Below are 20,811 nucleotides of genomic sequence, written 5' to 3' on the forward strand. Positions count from 1 at the left end.
GGAATATCAGTGAAATGAAAATTTGCTTGAAATGATTGAAGTTGCAGACGATCAGGTGTGTGGAGGCTTCCAGAGAGGATCGGTGGCCTCCACGTGATGCAGACATGATCATCCAATACCTGGGGCTTACGCCGTGTGGAGTACGGACCCCTTACTGGTGCATCACTCTCAGGGGTATAGAGAAATCAGGGGGACCCTCAGTGACGCTCCAGCTCGGGGCTCCCCCCATGGACCCGCAACTGCTATTAAACAACCCATTGGGTTCCATTGACCCTGTCCTGGGCAACCAAAAGGGATGGTAGAGGGCCTGCGTCTGTGTGACCACCGACATGGTCGCAGCTCACCGCGGCATCTACGGGGTTAAACTGTGCAATCTGAACAAGCTTCAATCACATCAGTAAAGGACAGGTGTCTGCTGTATGAAACAGCTGGCATCCAGCAGATATGGAGCCAACTCTGTGGGTGAGCGCCGTACAAACCCTCCCGACCTCTGCCATACATATACGGAGAACGCCAGGACAAGAGCAGAGGACAGAGACCCGGACCCTCCAGCCTGGTGCTCCACAGCAGTAACGAGCAGGTCTCTGCTGTATTAGACTGCCGGCACCCAGAGGGTATGGAGCTCGCTCTGTGGGTGAGCGCCGTACAAACCCTCCCGACCTCTGCCGTACATATACAGAGGACGCCAGGAGAAGAGCAGAGGACAGAGACCCGGACCCTCCAGCCTGGTGCTCCACAGCAGTAACAAGCAGGTCTCTGCTGTATGAGACAGCCGGCACCCAGAGGGTATGGAGCTCACTCTGTGGGTGAGCGCCATACAAACCCTCCCGACCTCTGCCGTACATATACGGAGGACGCCAGGAGAAGAGCAGAGGACAGAGACCCGGACCCTCCAGCCTGGTGCTCCACAGCAGTAACGAGCAGGTCTCTGCTGTATGAGACAGCCGGCATCCAGCAGATATGGAGCCAACTCTGTGGGTGAGCGCCATACAAACCCTCCCGACCTCTGCCATACATATACGGAGAACGCCAGGAGAAGAGCAAAGGACAGAGACCCGGACCCTCCAGCCTGGTGCTCCACAGCAGTAACGAGCAGGTGTCTGCTGTATGAGACAGCCGGCACCCAGAGGGTATGGAGCTCGCTCTGTGGGTGAGCGCCGCACAAACCCTCCCGACCTCTGCCGTACATATACAGAGGACGCCAGGAGAAGAGAAGAGGACAGAGACCCGGACCCTCCAGCCTGGGTGCTCCACAGCAGTAACGAGCAGGTCTCTGCTGTATGAGACAGCCGGCATCCAGCAGATATGGAGCCAACTCTGTGGGTGAGCGCCGCACAAACCCTCCCGACCTCTGCCATACATATATGGAGGACGCCAGGAGAAGAGGACAGAGACCCGGACCCTCCAGCCTGGTGCTCCACAGCAGTATCGAGCAGGTGTCTGCTGTATGAGACAGCCGGCACACAGAGGGTATGGAGCTCGCTCTGTGGGTGAGCGCCGCACAAACCCTCCCGACCTCTGCCGTACATATACGGAGGACGCCAGGAGAAGAGAAGAGGACAGAGACCCGGACCCTCCAGCCTGGTGCTCCACAGCAGTAACGAGCAGGTGTCTGCTGTATGAGACAGCTGGCACCCAGAGGGTATGGAGCTCGCTCTGTGGGTGAACGCCCTACAAGCCCTCCCGACCTCTGCCGTACATATACGGAGGACGCCAGGAGAAGAGAAGAGGACAGAGACCCGGACCTTCCAGCCTGGTGCTCCACAGCAGTAACGAGTAGGTGTCTGCTGTATGAGACAGCCGGCACCCAGAGAGTATGGAGCTCGCTTTGTGGGTGAGCGCCGCACAAACCCTCCCGACCTCTGCCGTACATATACAGAGGACGCCAGGAGAAGAGAAGAGGACAGAGACCCGGACCCTCCAGTCTGGTGCTCCACAGCAGTAACGAGCAGGTCTCTGCTGTATGAGACAGCCGGCACCCAGAGGGTATGGAGCTCGCTCTGTGGGTGAGCGCCGCACAAACCCTCCCGACCTCTGCCGTACATATACAAAGGACGCCAGGAGAAGAGCAGAGGACAGAGAACCGGACCCTCCAGCCTGGGTGCTCCACACCAGTAACGAGCAGGTGTCTGCTGTATGAGACAGCCGGCACCCAGAGGGTATGGAGCTCGCTCTGTGGGTGATCGCTGTACAAACCCTCCCGACATCTGCCGTACATATACGGAGGACGCCAGGAGAAGAGAAGAGGACAGAGACCCGGACCCTCCAGCCTGGTGCTCCACAGCAGTAACGAGCAGGTGTCTGCTGTATGAGACAGCCGGCACCCAGAGGGTATGGAGCTCGCTCTGTGTGTGAGCGCCGCACAAACCCTCCCGACCTCTGCCGTACATATACAGAGGACGCCAGGAGAAGAGAAGAGGACAGAGACCCGGACCCTCCAGCCTGGTGCTCCACAGCAGTAACGAGCAGGTGTCTGCTGTATGAGACAGCCGGCACCCAGAGGGTATGGAGCTCGCTCTGTGGGTGAGTGCCATACAAACCCTCCCGACCTCTGCCGTACATATACAGAGGACGCCAGGAGAAGAGAAGAGGACAGAGACCCGGACCCTCCAGCCTGGGTGCTCCACAGCAGTAACGAGCAGTTGTCTGCTGTATGAGACTGCTGGCACCCAGAGGGTATGGAGCTCGCTCTGTGGGTGAGCGCCGCACAAACCCTCCCGACCTCTGCCGTACATATACAGAGGACGCCAGGAGAAGAGAAGAGGACAGAGACCCGGACCCTCCAGCCTGGTGCTCCACAGCAGTAACGAGCAGGTCACTGCTGTATGAGACAGCCGGCACCCAGAGGGTATGGAGCTCGCTCTGTGGGTGAGCGCCGCACAAACCCTCCCGACCTCTGCCGTACATATACAGAGGACGCCAGAAGAGAAGAGGACAGAGACCCGGACCCTCCAGCCTGGTGCTCCACAGCAGTAACGAGCAGGTGTCTGCTGTATGAGACAGCCGGCACCCAGAGGGTATGGAGCTCGCTCTGTGGGTGAATGCCATACAAGCCCTCCCGACCTCTGCCGTACATATATGGAGGACGCCAGGAGAAGAGAAGAGGACAGAGACCCGGACCTTCCAGCCTGGTGCTCCACAGCAGTAACGAGCAGGTGTCTGCTGTATGAGACAGCCGGCACCCAGAGTGTATGGAGCTCGCTTTGTGGGTGAGCGCCGCACAAACCCTCCCGACCTCTGATGTACATATACAGAGGACGCCAGGAGAAGAGAAGAGGACAGAGACCCGGACCCTCCAGCCTGGTGCTCCACAGCAGTAACGAGCAGGTGTCTGCTGTATGAGACAGCCGGCACCCAGAGGGTATGGAGCTCGCTCTGTGGGTGAGCGCCGCACAAACCCTCCCGACCTCTGCCGTACATATACAGAGGACGCCAGGAGAAGAGCAGAGGACAGAGAACCGGACCCTCCAGCCTGGGTGCTCCACACCAGTAACGAGCAGGTGTCTGCTGTATGAGACAGCCGGCACCCAGAGGGTATGGAGCTCGCTCTGTGGGTGAGCGCTGTACAAACCCTCCCGACATCTGCCGTACCTATACTGAGGACGCCAGGAGAAGAGAAGAGGACAGAGACCCGGACCCTCCAGCCTGGTGCTCCACAGCAGTAACGAGCAGGTGTCTGCTGTATGAGACAGCCGGCACCCAGAGGGTATGGAGCTCGCTCTGTGGGTGAGCGCCGCACAAACCCTCCCGACCTCTGCCGTACATATACAGAGGACGCCAGGAGAAGAGAAGAGGACAGAGACCCGGACCCTCCAGCCTGGTGCTCCACAGCAGTAACGAGCAGGTGTCTGCTGTATGAGACAGCCGGCACCCAGTGGGTATGGAGCTCGCTCTGTGGGTGAGCGCCATACAAACCCTCCCGACCTCTGCCGTACATATACAGAGGACGCCAGGAGAAGAGGACAGAGACCCGGACCCTCCAGCCTGGGTGTTCCACAGCAGTAACGAGCAGTTGTCTGCTGTATGAGACTGCTGGCACCCAGAGGGTATGGAGCTCGCTCTGTGGGTGAGCGCCGCACAAACGCTCCCGACCTCTGCCGTACATATACAGAGGACGCCAGGAGAAGAGAAGAGGACAGAGACCCGGACCCTCCAGCCTGGTGCTCCACAGCAGTAACGAGCAGGTCTCTGCTGTATGAGACAGCCGGCACCCAGAGGGTATGGAGCTCGCTCTGTGGGTGAGCGCCGCACAAACCCTCCCGACCTCTGCCGTACATATACAGAGGACGCCAGGAGAAGAGAAGAGGACAGAGACCCGGACCCTCCAGCCTGGTGCTCCACAGCAGTAACGAGCAGGTGTCTGCTGTATGAGACAGCCGGCACCCAGAGGGTATGGAGCTCGCTCTGTGGGTGAGCGCCGCACAAACCCTCCCGACCTCTGCCGTACATATACAGAGGACGCCAGGAGAAGAGAAGAGGACAGAGACCCGGACCCTCCAGCCTGGGTGCTCCATAGCAGTAACGAGCAGGTGTCTGCTGTATGAGACAGCCGGCACCCAGAGGGTATGGAGCTCGCTCTGTGGGTGAGCGCCGCACAAACCCTCCCGACCTCTGCCGTACATATACAGAGGACGCCAGGAGAAGAGAAGAGGACAGAGACCCGGACCCTCCAGCCTGGTGCTCCACAGCAGTAACGAACAGGTGTCTGTTGTATGAGACTGCTGGCACCCAGAGGGTATGGAGCTCGCTCTGTGGGTGAGCGCCGCACAAACCCTCCCGACCTCTGCCGTACATATACGGAAGACGCCAGGAGAAGAGAAGAGGACAGAGACCCGGACCCTCCAGCCTGGTGCTCCACAGCAGTAACGAGCAGGTCTCTGCTGTATGAGACAGCCGGCACCCAGAGGGTATGGAGCTCGCTGTGTGGGTGAGCGTCGCACAAACCCTCCCGACCTCTGCCGTACATATACAGAGGACGCCAGGAGAAGAGAAGAGGACAGAGACCCGGACCCTCCAGCCTGGGTGCTCCACACCAGTAACGAGCAGGTGTCTGCTGTATGAGACAGCCGGCACCCAGAGGGTATGGAGCTCGCTCTGTGGGTGAGCGCCGCACAAACCCTCCCGACCTCTGCCGTACATAGACAGAGGACGCCAGGAGAAGAGAAGAGGACAGAGACCCGGACCCTCCAGCCTGGTGCTCCACAGCAGTAACGAGCAGGTGTCTGCTGTATGAGACAGCCGGCACCCATAGGGTATGGAGCTCGCTCTGTGGGTGAACGCCGTACAAGCCCTCCCGACCTCTGCCGTACATATACGGAGGACGCCAGGAGAAGAGAAGAGGACAGAGACCCGGACCCTCCAGCCTGGTGCTCCACAGCAGTAACGAGCAGGTCTCTGCTGTATGAGACTGCCGGCACCCAGAGGGTATGGAGCTCGCTCTGTGGGTGAACGCCGTACAAACCCTTCTGACCTCTGCCGTACATATACGGAGGACGCCAGGAGAAGAGAAGAGGACAGAGACCCGGACCCTCCAGCCTGGTGCTCCACAGCAGTAACGAGCAGGTGTCTGCTGTATGAGACAGCCGGCACCCAGAGGGTATAGAGCTCGCTCTGTGGGTGAGCGCCGTAGAAACCCTTCTGACCTCTGCCGTACATATACGGAGGAACCCAGGAGAAGAGCAGAGGACAGAGACCCGGACCCTCCAGCCTGGTGCTCCACAGCAGTAACGAGCAGGTGTCTGCTGTATGAGACAGCCGGCACCCAGAGGCTATGGAGCTCGCTCTGTGGGTGAGCGCCGCACAAACCCTCCCGACCTCTGCCGTACATATACAGAGGACGCCAGGAGAAGAGAAGAGGACAGAGACCCGGACCCACCAGCCTGGTGCTCCACAGCAGTAACGAGCAGGTGTCTGCTGTATGAGACAGCCGGCACCCAGAGGGTATGGAGCTCGCTCTGTGGGTGAGCGCCGCACAAACCCTCCCGACCTCTGCCGTAAATATACAGAGGACGCCAGGAGAAGAGAAGAGGACAGAGACCCGGACCCTCCAGCCTGGGTGCTCCACAGCAGTAACGAGCAGTTGTCTGCTGTATGAGACTGCTGGCACCCAGAGGGTATGGAGCTCGCTCTGTGGGTGAGCGCCGCACAAACCCTCCCGACCTCTGCCGTACATATACAGAGGACGCCAGGAGAAGAGAAGAGGACAGAGACCCGGACCCTCCAGCCTGGTGCTCCACAGCAGTAACGAGCAGGTCTCTGCTGTATGAGACAGCCGGCACCCAGAGGGTATGGAGCTCGCTCTGTGGGTGAGCGCCGCACAAACCCTCCCGACCTCTGCCGTACATATACATCGGATGCCAGGAGAAGAGAAGAGGACAGAGACCCGGACCCTCCAGCCTGGTGCTCCACAGCAGTAACGAGCAGGTGTCTGCTGTATGAGACAGCCGGCACCCAGAGGGTATGGAGCTCGCTCTGTGGGTGAGCGCCGCACAAACCCTCCCGACCTCTGCCGTACATATACAGAGGACGCCAGGAGAAGAGAAGAGGACAGAGACCCGGACCCTCCAGCCTGGGTGCTCCACAGCAGTAACGAGCAGGTGTCTGCTGTATGAGACAGCCGGCATCCAGAGGGTGTGGAGCTCGCTCTGTGGGTGAGTGCCGCACAAACCCTCCCGACCTCTGCCGTACATATAAAGAGGACGCCAGGAGAAGAGAAGAGGACAGAGACCCGGACCCTCCAGCCTGGTGCTCCACAGCAGTAACGAGCAGGTGTCTGCTGTATGAGACTGCTGGCACCCAGAGGGTATGGAGCTCGCTCTGTGGGTGAGCGCCGCACAAACCCTCCCGACCTCTGCCGTACATATACAGAGGACGCCAGGAGAAGAGAAGAGGACAGAGACCCGGACCCTCCAGCCTGGTGCTCCACAGCAGTAACGAGCAGGTGTCTGCTGTATGAGACAGCCGGCACCCATAGGGTATGGAGCTTGCTCTGTGGGTGATCGCCATACAAACCCTCCCGACCTCTGCCGTACATATACAGAGGACGCCAGGAGAAGAGAAGAGGACAGAGACCCGGACCCTCCAGCCTGGTGCTCCACAGCAGTAATGAGCAAGTGTCTGCTGTATGAGACAGCCGGCACCCAGAGAGTATGGAGCTCGCTCTGTGGGTGAGCGCCGCACAAACCCTCCTGACCTCTGCCGTACATATACGGAGAACGCCAGGAGAAGAGCAGAGGACAGAGACCCGGACCCTCCAGCCTGGTGCTCCACAGCAGTAACGAGCAGGTCTCTGCTGTATGAGACAGCCGGCACCCAGAGGGTATGGAGCTCACTCTGTGGGTGAGCGCCATACAAACCCTCCCGACCTCTGCCGTACATATACGGAGGACGCCAGGAGAAGAGAAGAGGACAGAGACCCGGACCCTCCAGCCTGGTGCTCCACAGCAGTAACGAGCAGGTCTCTGCTGTATGAGACAGCCGGCACCCAGAGGGTATGGAGCTCGCTCTGTGGGTGAGCGCCGCACAAACCCTCCCGACCTCTGCCGTACATATACAGAGGACGCCAGTAGAAGAGAAGAGGACAGAGACCCGGACCCTCCAGCCTGGGTGCTCCACACCAGTAACGAGCAGGTGTCTGCTGTATGAGACAGCTGGCACCCAGAGGGTATGGAGCTCGCTCTGTGGGTGAGCGCCGCACAAACCCTCCCGATCTCTGCCGTACATAGACAGAGGACGCCAGGAGAAGAGAAGAGGACAGAGACCCGGACCCTCCAGCCTGGTGCTCCACAGCAGTAACAAGCAAGTATCTGCTGTATGAGACAGCCGGCACCCAGAGGGTATGGAGCTCGCTCTGTGGGTGAACGCTGTACAAACCCTCCCGACATCTGCCGTACATATACAGAGGACGCCAGGAGTAGAGAAGAGGACAGAGACCCGGACCCTCCAGCCTGGTGCTCCACAGCAGTAACGAGCAGGTGTCTGCTGTATGAGACAGCCGGCACCCATAGGGTATGGAGCTCGCTCTGTGGGTGAACGCCGTACAAGCCCTCCCGACCTCTGTCGTACATATACGGAGGACGCCAGGAGAAGAGAAGAGGACAGAGACCCGGACCCTCCAGCCTGGTGCTCCACAGCAGTAACGAGCAGGTCTCTGCTGTATGAGACTGCCGGCACCCAGAGGGTATGGAGCTCGCTCTGTGGGTGAACGCCGTACAAACCCTTCTGACCTCTGCCGTACATATACGGAGGACGCCAGGAGAAGAGGACAGAGACCCGGACCCTCCAGCCTGGTGCTCCACAGCAGTAACGAGCAGGTGTCTGCTGTATGAGACAGCCGGCACCCAGAGGGTATAGAGCTCGCTCTGTGGGTGAGCGCCGTACAAACCCTTCTGACCTCTGCCGTACATATACGGAGGACGCCAGGAGAAGAGCAGAGGACAGAGACCCGGACCCTCCAGCCTGGTGCTCCACAGCAGTAACGAGCAGGTGTCTGCTGTATTAGACAGCCGGCACCCAGAGGGTATGGAGCTCGCTCTGTGGGTGAGCGCCGCACAAACCCTCCCGACCTCTGCCGTACATATACAGAGGACGCCAGGAGAAGAGGACAGAGACCCGGACCCTCCAGCCTGGTGCTCCACAGCAGTAACGAGCAGGTGTCTGCTGTATGAGACAGCCGCACCCAGAGGGTATGGAGCTCGCTCTGTGGGTGAGCGCCGCACAAACCCTCCCGACCTCTGCCGTACATATACGGAGGACGCCAGGAGAAGAGCAGAGGACAGAGACCCGGACCCTCCAGCCTGGTGCTCCACAGCAGTAACGAGCAGGTGTCTGCTGTATGAGACAGCCGGCACCCAGAGGGTATGGAGCTCGCTCTGTGGGTGAGCGCCGCACAAACCCTCCCGACCTCTGCCGTACATATACGGAGGACGCCAGGAGAAGAGCAGAGGACAGAGACCCGGACCCTCCAGCCTGGTGCTCCACAGCAGTAACGAGCAGGTGTCTGCTGTATGAGACAGCCGGCACCCAGAGGGTATGGAGCTCGCTCTGTGGGTGAGCGCCGCACAAACCCTCCCGACCTCTGCCGTACATATACGGAGGACGCCAGGAGAAGAGCAGAGGACAGAGACCCGGACCCTCCAGCCTGGTGCTCCACAGCAGTAACGAGCAGGTGTCTGCTGTATGAGACAGCCGGCACCCAGAGGGTATGGAGCTCGCTCTGTGGGTGAGCGCCGCACAAACCCTCCCGACCTCTGCCGTACATATACGGAGGACGCCAGGAGAAGAGAAGAGAACAGAGACCCGGACCCTCCAGCCTGGTGCTCCACAGCAGTAACGAGCAGGTGTCTGCTGTATGAGACAGCCGGCACCCAGAGGGTATGGAGCTCGCTCTGTGAGTGAGCGCCGCACAAACCCTCCCGACCTCTGCCGTACATATACGGAGGACGCCAGGAGAAGAGAAGAGAACAGAGACCCGGACCCTCCAGCCTGGTGCTCCACAGCAGTAACGAGCAGGTGTCTGCTGCATGAGACAGCCGGCACCCAGAGGGTATGGAGCTCGCTCTGTGGGTGAGCGCCGCACAAACCCTCCCGACCTCTGCCGTACATATACGGAGGACGCCAGGAGAAGAGGACAGAGACCCGGACCCTCCAGCCTGGTGCTCCACAGCAGTAACGAGCAGGCGTCTGCTGTATGAGACAGCCGGCACCCAGAGGGTATGGAGCTCGCTCTGTGGGTGAGCGCCGCACAAACCCTCCCGACCTCTGCCGTACATATACAGAGGACGCCAGGAAAAGAGAAGAGGACAGAGACCCGGACCCTCCAGCCTGGTGCTCCACAGCAGTAACGAGCAGGTGTCTGCTGTATGAGACAGCCGGCACCCAGAGGGTATGGAGCTCGCTCTGTGGGTGAGCGCCGCACAAACCCTCCCGACCTCTGCCGTACATATACAGAGGACGCCAGGAAAAGAGAAGAGGACAGAGACCCGGACCCTCCAGCCTGGTGCTCCACAGCAGTAACGAGCAGGTCTCTGCTGTATGAGACAGCCGGCACCCAGAGGGTATGGAGCTCGCTCTGTGGGTGAGCGCCGCACAAACCCTCCCGACCTCTGCCGTACATATACGGAGGACGCCAGGAGAAGAGGACAGAGACCCGGACCCTCCAGCCTGGTGCTCCACAGACGCCATCGCTGATACTCCGCCGGATTAGTGGATCACTTCTCATCCTTTATGGGACCGGTGGGAGGGTCGGCAGCTCCAGCAGCAGCTGAGCGATGGATACAAAGGTTTTCTAAGAGTTTAATGACCCTTTTAATATTTTGCCCCTTTGCTTGAATAAAATGACAAAATCCAAATGTCTGTCCACGTCACTGAGGAGACCCCACCAGATGGGACCATGTGGAGGAACGCTGATTTTCTGGCCACAAGGAGACCTGACAGCCCCCTATATACAGTGCCATACGGGGGCGGACATATCATTGGTGCAGCTGCACAGGGGCCCGAGAGCTCAGGGGCCACTGTCACCTCTGCCACAGACTTTTCTTGCACAGTGGCCTCCTCCGTCTGTGGCCACCCCCCTACCCAATGAGCCCCTTATCTGCCCCCCATATCCCCGAGGAACGCTTTGGCCTCGTGCCCCTTTGTTTTCGTGGACGGTGCCAGATCATGAAGCGTTAACCACCAGATTGTAGAAACTCGCAGAAAGCCCCATGACGGGGTATTGGTCACCCCCGAGTGCTGCGGGGTCTGACATTCCTCAGATATGAGGGGTCACTAATACCCCGCCCTATGGATCATCAGGAGACACTTGGGGGTCTCTGCCACCCTGGAAAGGTTTCTGTCCTCCATCCTGGATTTTCGGTGGGATAGGACTCTCCTCGTGCTCTTCTATTTTACACGTTGCAGGAGTTAAGGCGTGAGGACCTTCTACCCCGACCAGTGGTGGTCCTTGGCGGTGATGGGGAGAGTAGGTGATAATGAAGGCTCTCGACAGATGGAGAGTTGTGCGCTGAGGACCTCCGGGGGGGAATGACCACCTTCCGCCTCCTCATGGAGGTCTGCGCTGCCCTGCAGTTGTCTCTCACGATGCGGCCCTGTTGGCTGGAGCATGAGGAGGAGGAGACGTTAGCTAGTGAACTACAGGTCCCAGCAGCCAAACAGCAGAGGCTGTGAGATAGGTGCCACAGAAAATAAGGGTTTATTGCTCTGTGATTGGCTGCCAGGGAGAACTGACAGAGGGACAGAGGAGGAGACGTAAGGTGACTGGGCATGGGCAGTATTGTAGCAGTGCTGGTAGAAGATTGCACAAGTGCTCACACCCTGCCGTGCACATGGCTGCAGGTCATTGGTAGAAGATTGCACAAGTGCTCACACCCTGCCGTGTACATGGCTGCAGGTCATTGGTAGGAGAAGATTGCACAAGTGCTCACACCCCGCCGTGCACATGGCTGCAGGTCCTCAGTGTGAGCATTGTGCAGCCGCTCGGAGGCTTGTTACCTGATCTGATGCACCACACACATGTATGACATAGAGCGAGGACCCCAGGGGCGAGGACATGTGTGCTGACGTGACTGCGGGGGAGGGGAGGCTGGATGATACTGATCCTGAGTGCTGAGACACTGAAACCGGACAATAAGGGGTTACTCCACCCCACGGACCACAAAGCGTATACTACAGCACCGGCTATCATTGCTGACAACCCACCTGTGTACTTGTGTGAGGTTCTCAGGTCCGTCCCCTGGTATTAGTGATTTATGACTAAGCCCTTGGTGATTTGAGCCATTGCTGGTCTCCTCACTTTCCTAGGCCTGGACTCCTCACTTTCCTAGGCCTGGACTCCTCACTTTCCTAGGCCTGGACTCCTCACTTTCCTAGGCCTGGACTCCTCACTTTCCTAGGCCTGGACTCCTCACTTTCCTAGGCCTGGACTCCTCACTTTCCTAGGCCTGGACTCCTCACTTTCCTAGGCCTGGACTCCTCACTTTCCTAGGCCTGGACTCCTCACTTTCCTAGGCCTGGACTCCTCACTTCCCTAGGTCTGGACTCCTCACTTTCCTAGGCCTGGACTCCTCACTTTCCTAGGCCTGGACTCCTCGCTTTCCTAGGCCTGGACTCCTCGCTTTCCTAGGCCTGGACTCCTCACTTTCCTAGGCCTGGACTCCTCACTTTCCTAGGCCTGGACTCCTCACTTCCCTAGGCCTGGACTCCTCACTTCCCTAGCCCTGGACTCCTCGCTTTCCTAGGCCTGGACTCCTCATTTTCCTAGGCCTGGACTCCTCACTTCCCTAGGCCTGGACTCCTCACTTTCCTAGGCCTGGACTCCTCACTTTCCTAGGTCTGGACTCCTCGCTTTCCTAGGTCTGGACTCCTCACTTCCCTAGGCCTGGACTCCTCACTTTCCTAGGCCTGGACTCCTCACTTTCCTAGGCCTGGACTCCTCACTTTCCTAGGCCTGGACTCCTCACTTCCCTAGGCCTGGACTCCTCACTTTCCTAGGCCTGGACTCCTCGCTTTCCTAGGCCTGGACTCCTCACTTTCCTAGGCCTGGACTCCTCACTTTCCTAGGCCTGGACTCCTCACTTCCCTAGGCCTGGACTCCTCACTTTCCTAGGCCTGGACTCCTCACTTTCCTAGGCCTGGACTCCTCACTTTCCTAGGCCTGGACTCCTCACTTTCCTAGGCCTGGACTCCTCACTTTCCTAGGCCTGGACTCCTCACTTTCCTAGGCCTGGACTCCTCACTTTCCTAGGCCTGGACTCCTCACTTTCCTAGGCCTGGACTCCTCACTTTCCTAGGCCTGGACTCCTCACTTCCCTAGGTCTGGACTCCTCACTTTCCTAGGCCTGGACTCCTCACTTTCCTAGGCCTGGACTCCTCGCTTTCCTAGGCCTGGACTCCTCGCTTTCCTAGGCCTGGACTCCTCACTTTCCTAGGCCTGGACTCCTCACTTTCCTAGGCCTGGACTCCTCACTTCCCTAGGCCTGGACTCCTCACTTCCCTAGCCCTGGACTCCTCGCTTTCCTAGGCCTGGACTCCTCATTTTCCTAGGCCTGGACTCCTCACTTCCCTAGGCCTGGACTCCTCACTTTCCTAGGCCTGGACTCCTCACTTTCCTAGGTCTGGACTCCTCGCTTTCCTAGGTCTGGACTCCTCACTTCCCTAGGCCTGGACTCCTCACTTTCCTAGGCCTGGACTCCTCACTTTCCTAGGCCTGGACTCCTCACTTTCCTAGGCCTGGACTCCTCACTTCCCTAGGCCTGGACTCCTCACTTTCCTAGGCCTGGACTCCTCGCTTTCCTAGGCCTGGACTCCTCACTTTCCTAGGCCTGGACTCCTCACTTTCCTAGGCCTGGACTCCTCACTTCCCTAGGCCTGGACTCCTCACTTTCCTAGGCCTGGACTCCTCACTTTCCTAGGTCTGGACTCCTCGCTTTCCTAGGTCTGGACTCCTCACTTCCCTAGGCCTGGACTCCTCACTTTCCTAGGCCTGGACTCCTCACTTTCCTAGGCCTGGACTCCTCACTTTCCTAGGCCTGGACTCCTCACTTCCCTAGGCCTGGACTCCTCACTTTCCTAGGCCTGGACTCCTCGCTTTCCTAGGCCTGGACTCCTCACTTTCCTAGGTCTGGCCTCCTCACTTTCTTAGGTCTGAATTCCTCGCGTCGCCGATCCCGGCCTCCACGCGCCGCCAATCCCGGCCTCCTCGCGTCCCCGGTCCCGGCCTCCTCACGTCGCCGGGTCTGGACTACTGACATTGCAGCTTCTTTCAGACTTTCGGTAGAGTTTTTGAGATGTGAAGCCGGAATAGCGGAGATCAGCATTCATGGCCTGGAGCTGAGGTGTGAAGACTTTTTCAAGGTCATGTCTGGTGACTGGCACCACGATATTGATAACGGGGCTGTTTGTAACCCAACATGAGTCAATTCCACCTGCAGCAGCTCTACCGGGAGGAAGCTACAGATCTGATGTCATTGACTACTGGGGAAAAGGGCGGCTGCTGTGACTACTAGGGGAAACTGGTGCTGTTGTGACTACTGAGAGAAAGGGGTGCTGCTATGATTACTGGGGGAAAGCGGTGTTGCTGTGATTACTGGGCGAAGGAGATGCTGCTGTGACTACTGGGGAAAGGGGTGCTACTGTGACTAATGTGCGAAGGAGGTGCTGCTGTCTACTGAGAGAGTGAGGTGCTGCTGTGACTACTGGGGGGAGAATGTGCTGCTGTGACTGTTGGTAAAAGGTGCTGTTGTGACTACTAGGCGAAGCCGGTGCTGCTGTGACTACTGGGGGAGAATTTGCTGCTGTGGCAACTGGGGGAAGTGGAGCAGATACGACATGGAGTTCAGATCCCAGCTAGCCCCCCTTGTGGTCAGGACACTGCACTGCAGGTATTTTGCCCCTTGTGTTTTCTGCTCCTGATCCACTGATGTTAATGATTGTGTCTTCATCAGGTGGATCCCGCCGGCGGGGAGATCCTGGTGACGTCAGGAGGACGACATCTCATCCTGGAGGTGGAGAGGAACCAGTGAGTGTTTGTGTCCGCGTCTCCTCGGCTTTGTCCCCCTCCCTGTGACTGAGACTCTTCTTTATTATTATTAATTCTATAGCGCCATTGATTCCATGGCGCTGTACACAAGGAGGGGTTACATACCAGATACAGATATCACTTACAGGAAAGAACTAACAATGATAGACGGGTACAGAGGGAGGAGGACCCTGCCCCTGCGGGCTTACATTCTACAGATACATTGTATATTATTATTATTTATATAGCTCCATTGATTCCATGGTGCTGTACATGAGAAGGGGTTACATACCAGATACAGATATCACTTACAGTAAAGACCTAACAATGATAGATGGGTACAGAGGGAGTAGGACCCTGCCCCTGCGGGCTTACATTCTACTTATACATTGTATATTATTATTATTTATATAGCGCCATTGATTCCATGGTGCTGTACATGAGAAGGGGTTACATACCAGATACAGATATCACTTACAGTAAAGAACTAACAATGATAGACGGGTACAGAGGGAGGAGGACCCTGCCCCTGCGGGTTTACATTCTACAGATACATTGTACATTATTATTATTTATATAGAGCCATTGATTCCATGGTGCTGTACATGAGAAGGGGTTACATACCAGATACAGATATCACTTACAGTAAAGAACTGACAATGATAGACGGGTACAGAGGGAGGAGGACCCTGCCCCTGCGGGCTTACATTCTACAGATACATTGTATATTATTATTATTTATATAGCGCCATTGATTCCATGGTGCTGTACATGAGAAGGGGTTACATACCAGATACAGATATCACTTACAGTAAAGAACTAACAATGATAGATGGGTACAGAGGGAGGAGGACCCTGCCCCTGCGGGCTTACATTCTACAGATACATTGTATATTATTATTATTTATATAGAGCCATTGATGCCATGGTGCAGTACATGAGAAGGGGTTACATACCAGATACAGATATCACTTACAGTAAAGAACTAACAATGATAGACGGGTACAGAGGGAGGAGGACCCTGCCCCTGCGGGCTTACATTCTACTTATACATTGTATATTATTATTATATATATAGCGCCATTAATTCCATGGTGCTGTACACGAGAAGAGGTTACATACCAGATACAGATATCACTTACAGTAAAGAACTAACAATGATAGATGGGTACAGAGGGAGGAGGACCCTGCCCCTGCGGGCTTACATTCTACAGATACATTGTATATTATTATTATTTATATAGAGCCATTGATGCCATGGTGCTGTACATGAGAAGGGGTTACATACCAGATACAGATATCACTTACAGTAAAGAACTAACAATGATAGACGGGTACAGAGGGAGGAGGACCCTGCCCCTGCGGGCTTACATTCTACAGATACATTGTATATTATTATTATTTATATAGAGCCATTGATTCCATGGTGCTGTACATGAGGAGGGGTTACATACCAGATACAGATATCACTTACAGTAAAGAACTGACAATGATAGACGGGTACAGAGGGAGGAGGACCCTGCCCCTGCGGGCTTACATTCTACTTATACATTGTATATTATTATTATATATATAGCGCCATTGATTCCATGGTGCTGTACATGAGAAGAGGTTACATACCAGATACAGATATCACTTACAGTAAAGAACTAACAATGATAGATGGGTACAGAGGGAGGAGGACCCTGCCCCTGCGGGCTTACATTCTACAGATACATTATATATTATTATTATTTATATAGAGCCATTGATGCCATGGTGCTGTACATGAGAAGGGGTTACATACCAGATACAGATATCACTTACAGGAAAGAACTAACAATGATAGACGGGTACAGAGGGAGGAGGACCCTGCCCCTGCGGGCTTACATTCTACAGATACATTGTATATTATTATTATTTATATAGCGCCATTGATTCCATGGTGCTGTACATGAGAAGGGGTTACATACCAGATACAGATATCACTTACAGTAAAGAACTAACAATGATAGATGGGTACAGAGGGAGGAGGACCCTGCCCCTGCGGGCTTACATTCTACAGATACATTGTATATTATTATTATTTATATAGAGCCATTGATGCCATGGTGCTGTACATGAGAAGGGGTTACATGACAGATACAGATATCACTTACAGTAAAGAACTAACAATGATAGATGGGTACAGAGGGAGGAGGACCCTGCCCCTGCGGGCTTACATTCTACAGATACATTGTATATTATTATTATTTATATAGCGCCATTGATTCCATGGTGCTGTACATGAGAAGAGGTTACATACCAGATACAGATATCACTTACAGTAAAGAGCTAACAATGATAGACGGGTACAGAGGGAGGAGGACCCTGCCCCTGCAGGCTTACATTCTATAGATACATTGTATATTATTATTATTTATATAGCTCCATTGATTCCATGGTGCTGTACATGAGAAGGGTTTACATACCAGATACAGATATCACTTACAGTAAAGAACTAACAATGATAGACTGGTACAGAGGGAGGAGGACCCTGCCCCTGCGGGCTTACATTCTACAGATACATTGTATATTATTATTATTTATATAGCGCCATTGATGCCATGGTGCTGTACATGAGAAGGGGTTACATACCAGATACAGATATCACTTACAGTAAAGAACTAACAATGATAGACGGGTACAGAGGGAGGAGGACCCTGCCCCTGCGGGCTTACATTCTACAGATACATTGTATATTATTATGATTTATATAGAGCCATTGATTCCATGGTGCTGTACATGAGAAGAGGTTACATACCAGATACAGATATCACTTACAGTAAAGAACTAACAATGATAGACGGGTACAGAGGGAGGAGGACCCTGCCCCTGGGGGCTTACATTCTACAGATACATTGTATATTATTATTATTTATATAGCGCCATTGATTCCATGGTGCTGTACATGAGAAGAGTTTACATACCAGATACAGATATCACTTACAGTAAAGAACTAACAATGATAGACGGGTACAGAGGGAGGAGGACCCTGCCCCTGGGGGCTTACATTCTACAGATACATTGTATATTATTATTATTTATATAGCGCCATTGATTCCATGGTGCTGTACATGAGGAGGGGTTACATACCAGATACAGATATCACTTACAGTAAAGAACTAACAATGATAGACGGGTACAGAGGGAGGAGGACCCTGCCCCTGCGGGCTTACATTCTACAGATACATTGTATATTATTATTATTTATATAGCACCATTGATGCCATGGTGCTGTACATGAGAAGAGGTTACATACCAGATACAGATATCACTTACAGTAAAGAACTAACAATGATAGACGAGTACAGAGGGAGGAGAACCCTGCCCCCGGGGGCTTACATTCTACAGATACATTGTATATTATTATTATTTATATAGCTCCATTGATGCCATGGTGCTGTACATGAGAAGGGGTTACATACCAGATACAGATATCACTTACAGTAAACTAACAATGATAGACGGATACAGAGGGAGGAGGACCCTCTGCCCCTGGGGGCTTACATTCTACAGATACATTGTATATTATTATTATTTATATAGAGCCATTGATTCCATGGTGCTGTACATGAGAAGAGGTTACATACCAGATACAGATATCACTTACAGTAAAGAACTAACAATGATAGACGAGTACAGAGGGAGGAGGACCCTGCCCCTGCGGGCTTACATTCTACAGATACATTGTATATTATTATTATTTATATAGCTCCATTGATTCCATGGTGCTGTACATGAGAAGGGGTTACATACCAGATACAGATATCACTTACAGTAAAGAACTAACAATGATAGACGAGTACAGAGGGAGGAGGACCCTGCCCCTGCGGGCTTACATTCTACAGATACATTGTATATTATTATTATTTATATAGCTCCATTGATTCCATGGTGCTGTACATGAGAAGGGGTTACATACCAGATACAGATATCACTTACAGTAAAGAACTAACAATGATAGACGGGTACAGAGGGAGCAGGACCCTGTCCCTGCGGGCTTACATTCTACAGATACATTGTATATTATTATTATTTATCTAGCTCCATTGATTCCATGGTGCTGTACATGAGAAGGGGTTACATACCAGATACAGATATCACTTACAGTAAAGAACTAAGAATGATAGACGGGTACAGAGGGAGGAGGACCCTGCCCCTGCGGGCTTACATTCTACAGATACATTGTATATTATTATTATTTATATAGCACCATTGATGCCGTGGCGCTGTACATGAGAAGGGGTTACATACCAGATACAGATATCACTTACAGTAAAGAACTAACAATGATAGACGAGTACAGAGGGAGGAGGACCCTGCCCCTGCGGGCTTACATTCTACAGATACATTGTATATTATTATTATTTATATAGCTCCATTGATTCCATGGTGCTGTACATGAGAAGGGGTTACATACCAGATACAGATATCACTTACAGTAAAGAACTAACAATGATAGACGAGTACAGAGGGAGGAGGACCCTGCCCCTGCGGGCTTACATTCTACAGATACATTGTATATTATTATTATTTATATAGCTCCATTGATGCCATGGTGCTGTACATGAGAAGGGGTTACATACCAGATACAGATATCACTTACAGTAAATGAACTAACAATGATAGACGGGTACAGAGGGAGGAGGACCCTGCCCCTGGGGGCTTACATTCTACAGATACATTGTATATTATTATTATTTATACAGCTCCATTGATTCCATGGTGCTGTACATAAGAAGGGGTTACATATCAGATACAGATATCACTTACAGTAACTAACAATGATAGACGGGTACAGAGGGAGGAGGACCCTGCCCCTGTGGGCTTACATTCTACAGATACATTGTATATTATTATTATTTATATAGCACCATTGATTCCATGGAGCTGTACATGAGAAGGGGTTACATACCAGATACAGATATCACTTACAGTAAAGAACTAACAATGATAGACGGGTACAGGGGGAGGAGGACCCTGCCCCTGCGGGCTTACATTCTACAGATACATTGTATATTATTATTATTTATATAGCTCCATTGATTCCATGGTGCTGTACATGAGAAGAGGTTACCTACCAGATACAGATATCACTTACAGTAAAGAGCTAACAATGATAGACGGGTACAGAGGGAGGAGGACCCTGCCCCTGCGGGCTTACATTCTACAGATACATTGTATATTATTGTTATTTATATAGCTCCATTGATTCCATGGTGGTGTACATGAGAAGGGGTTACATACCAGATACAGATATCACTTACAGTAAAGAACTAACAATGATAGACGGGTACAGAGGGAGGAGGACCCTGCCCCTGGGGGCTTACATTCTACAGATACATTGTATATTATTATTATTTATATAGCACCATTGATTCCATGGTGCTGTACATGAGAAGGGGTTACATACCAGATACAGATATCACTTACAGTAAAGAACTAACAATGATAGACGGGTACAGAGGGAGGAGGACCCTGCCCCTGCGGGCTTACATTCTACAGATACATTGTATATTATTATTATTTATATAGCTCCTTTGATGTCATGGTGCTGTACATGAGAAGGGGTTACATACCAGATACAGATATCACTTACAGTAAAGAACTAACAGTGATAGACGAGTACAGAGGGAGGAGAACCCTGCCCCCGGGGGCTTACATTCTACAGATACATTGTATATTATTATTATTTATATAGCTCCATTGATGCCATGGTGCTGTACATGAGAAGGGGTTACATACCAGATACAGATATCACTTACAGTAAAGAACTAACAATGATAGACGAGTACAGAGGGAGGAGGACCCTGCCCCTGCGGGCTTACATTCTACAGATACATTGTATATTATTATTATTTATATAGCACCATTGATTTCATGGTGCTGTACATAAGAAGGGGTTACATATCAGATACAGATATCACTTACAGTAACTAACAATGATAGACGGGTACAGAGGGAGGAGGACCCTGCCCCTGGGGGCTTACATTCTACAGATACATTGTATATTATTATTATTTATATAGTGCCATTGATTCCATGGAGCTGTACATGAGAAGGGGTTACATACCAGATACAGATATCACTTACAGTAAAGAACTAACAATGATAGACAGGTACAGAGGGAGGAGGACCCTGCCCCTGCGGGCTTACATTCTACAGATACATTGTATATTATTATTATTTATATAGCACCATTGATTCCATGGAGCTGTACATGAGAAGGGGTTACATACCAGATACAGATATCACTTACAGTAAAGAACTAACAA

At 53.2% G+C, this 20,811-nt stretch overlaps 2 protein-coding genes across 4 annotated transcripts in view; one reads left to right on the forward strand and one right to left on the reverse strand.

The window, feature by feature from the left end:
- Positions 1-20,811, reverse strand: part of LOC141164978 (uncharacterized) — a 575,086-nt gene that overhangs the window by 296,800 nt on the left and 257,475 nt on the right. The gene's annotated exons all lie outside the window — the stretch shown is intronic.
- The window catches only part of LOC141164970 (disintegrin and metalloproteinase domain-containing protein 33-like), a 283,969-nt gene that overhangs the window by 166,941 nt on the left and 96,217 nt on the right, over positions 1-20,811 (forward strand). The window contains exon 3 of the mRNA XM_073650628.1: positions 14,442-14,515. Coding sequence (XP_073506729.1) covers positions 14,442-14,515 — 74 coding nt within the window. The remainder of the gene's footprint in view (positions 1-14,441; positions 14,516-20,811) is intronic.

This window comes from Phyllobates terribilis, unplaced genomic scaffold, assembly GCF_046119375.1.
Source record: "Phyllobates terribilis strain yellow unplaced genomic scaffold, ASM4611937v1 Scaffold_1__5_contigs__length_1240528914, whole genome shotgun sequence".
NCBI lineage: Eukaryota > Metazoa > Chordata > Amphibia > Anura > Dendrobatidae > Phyllobates > Phyllobates terribilis.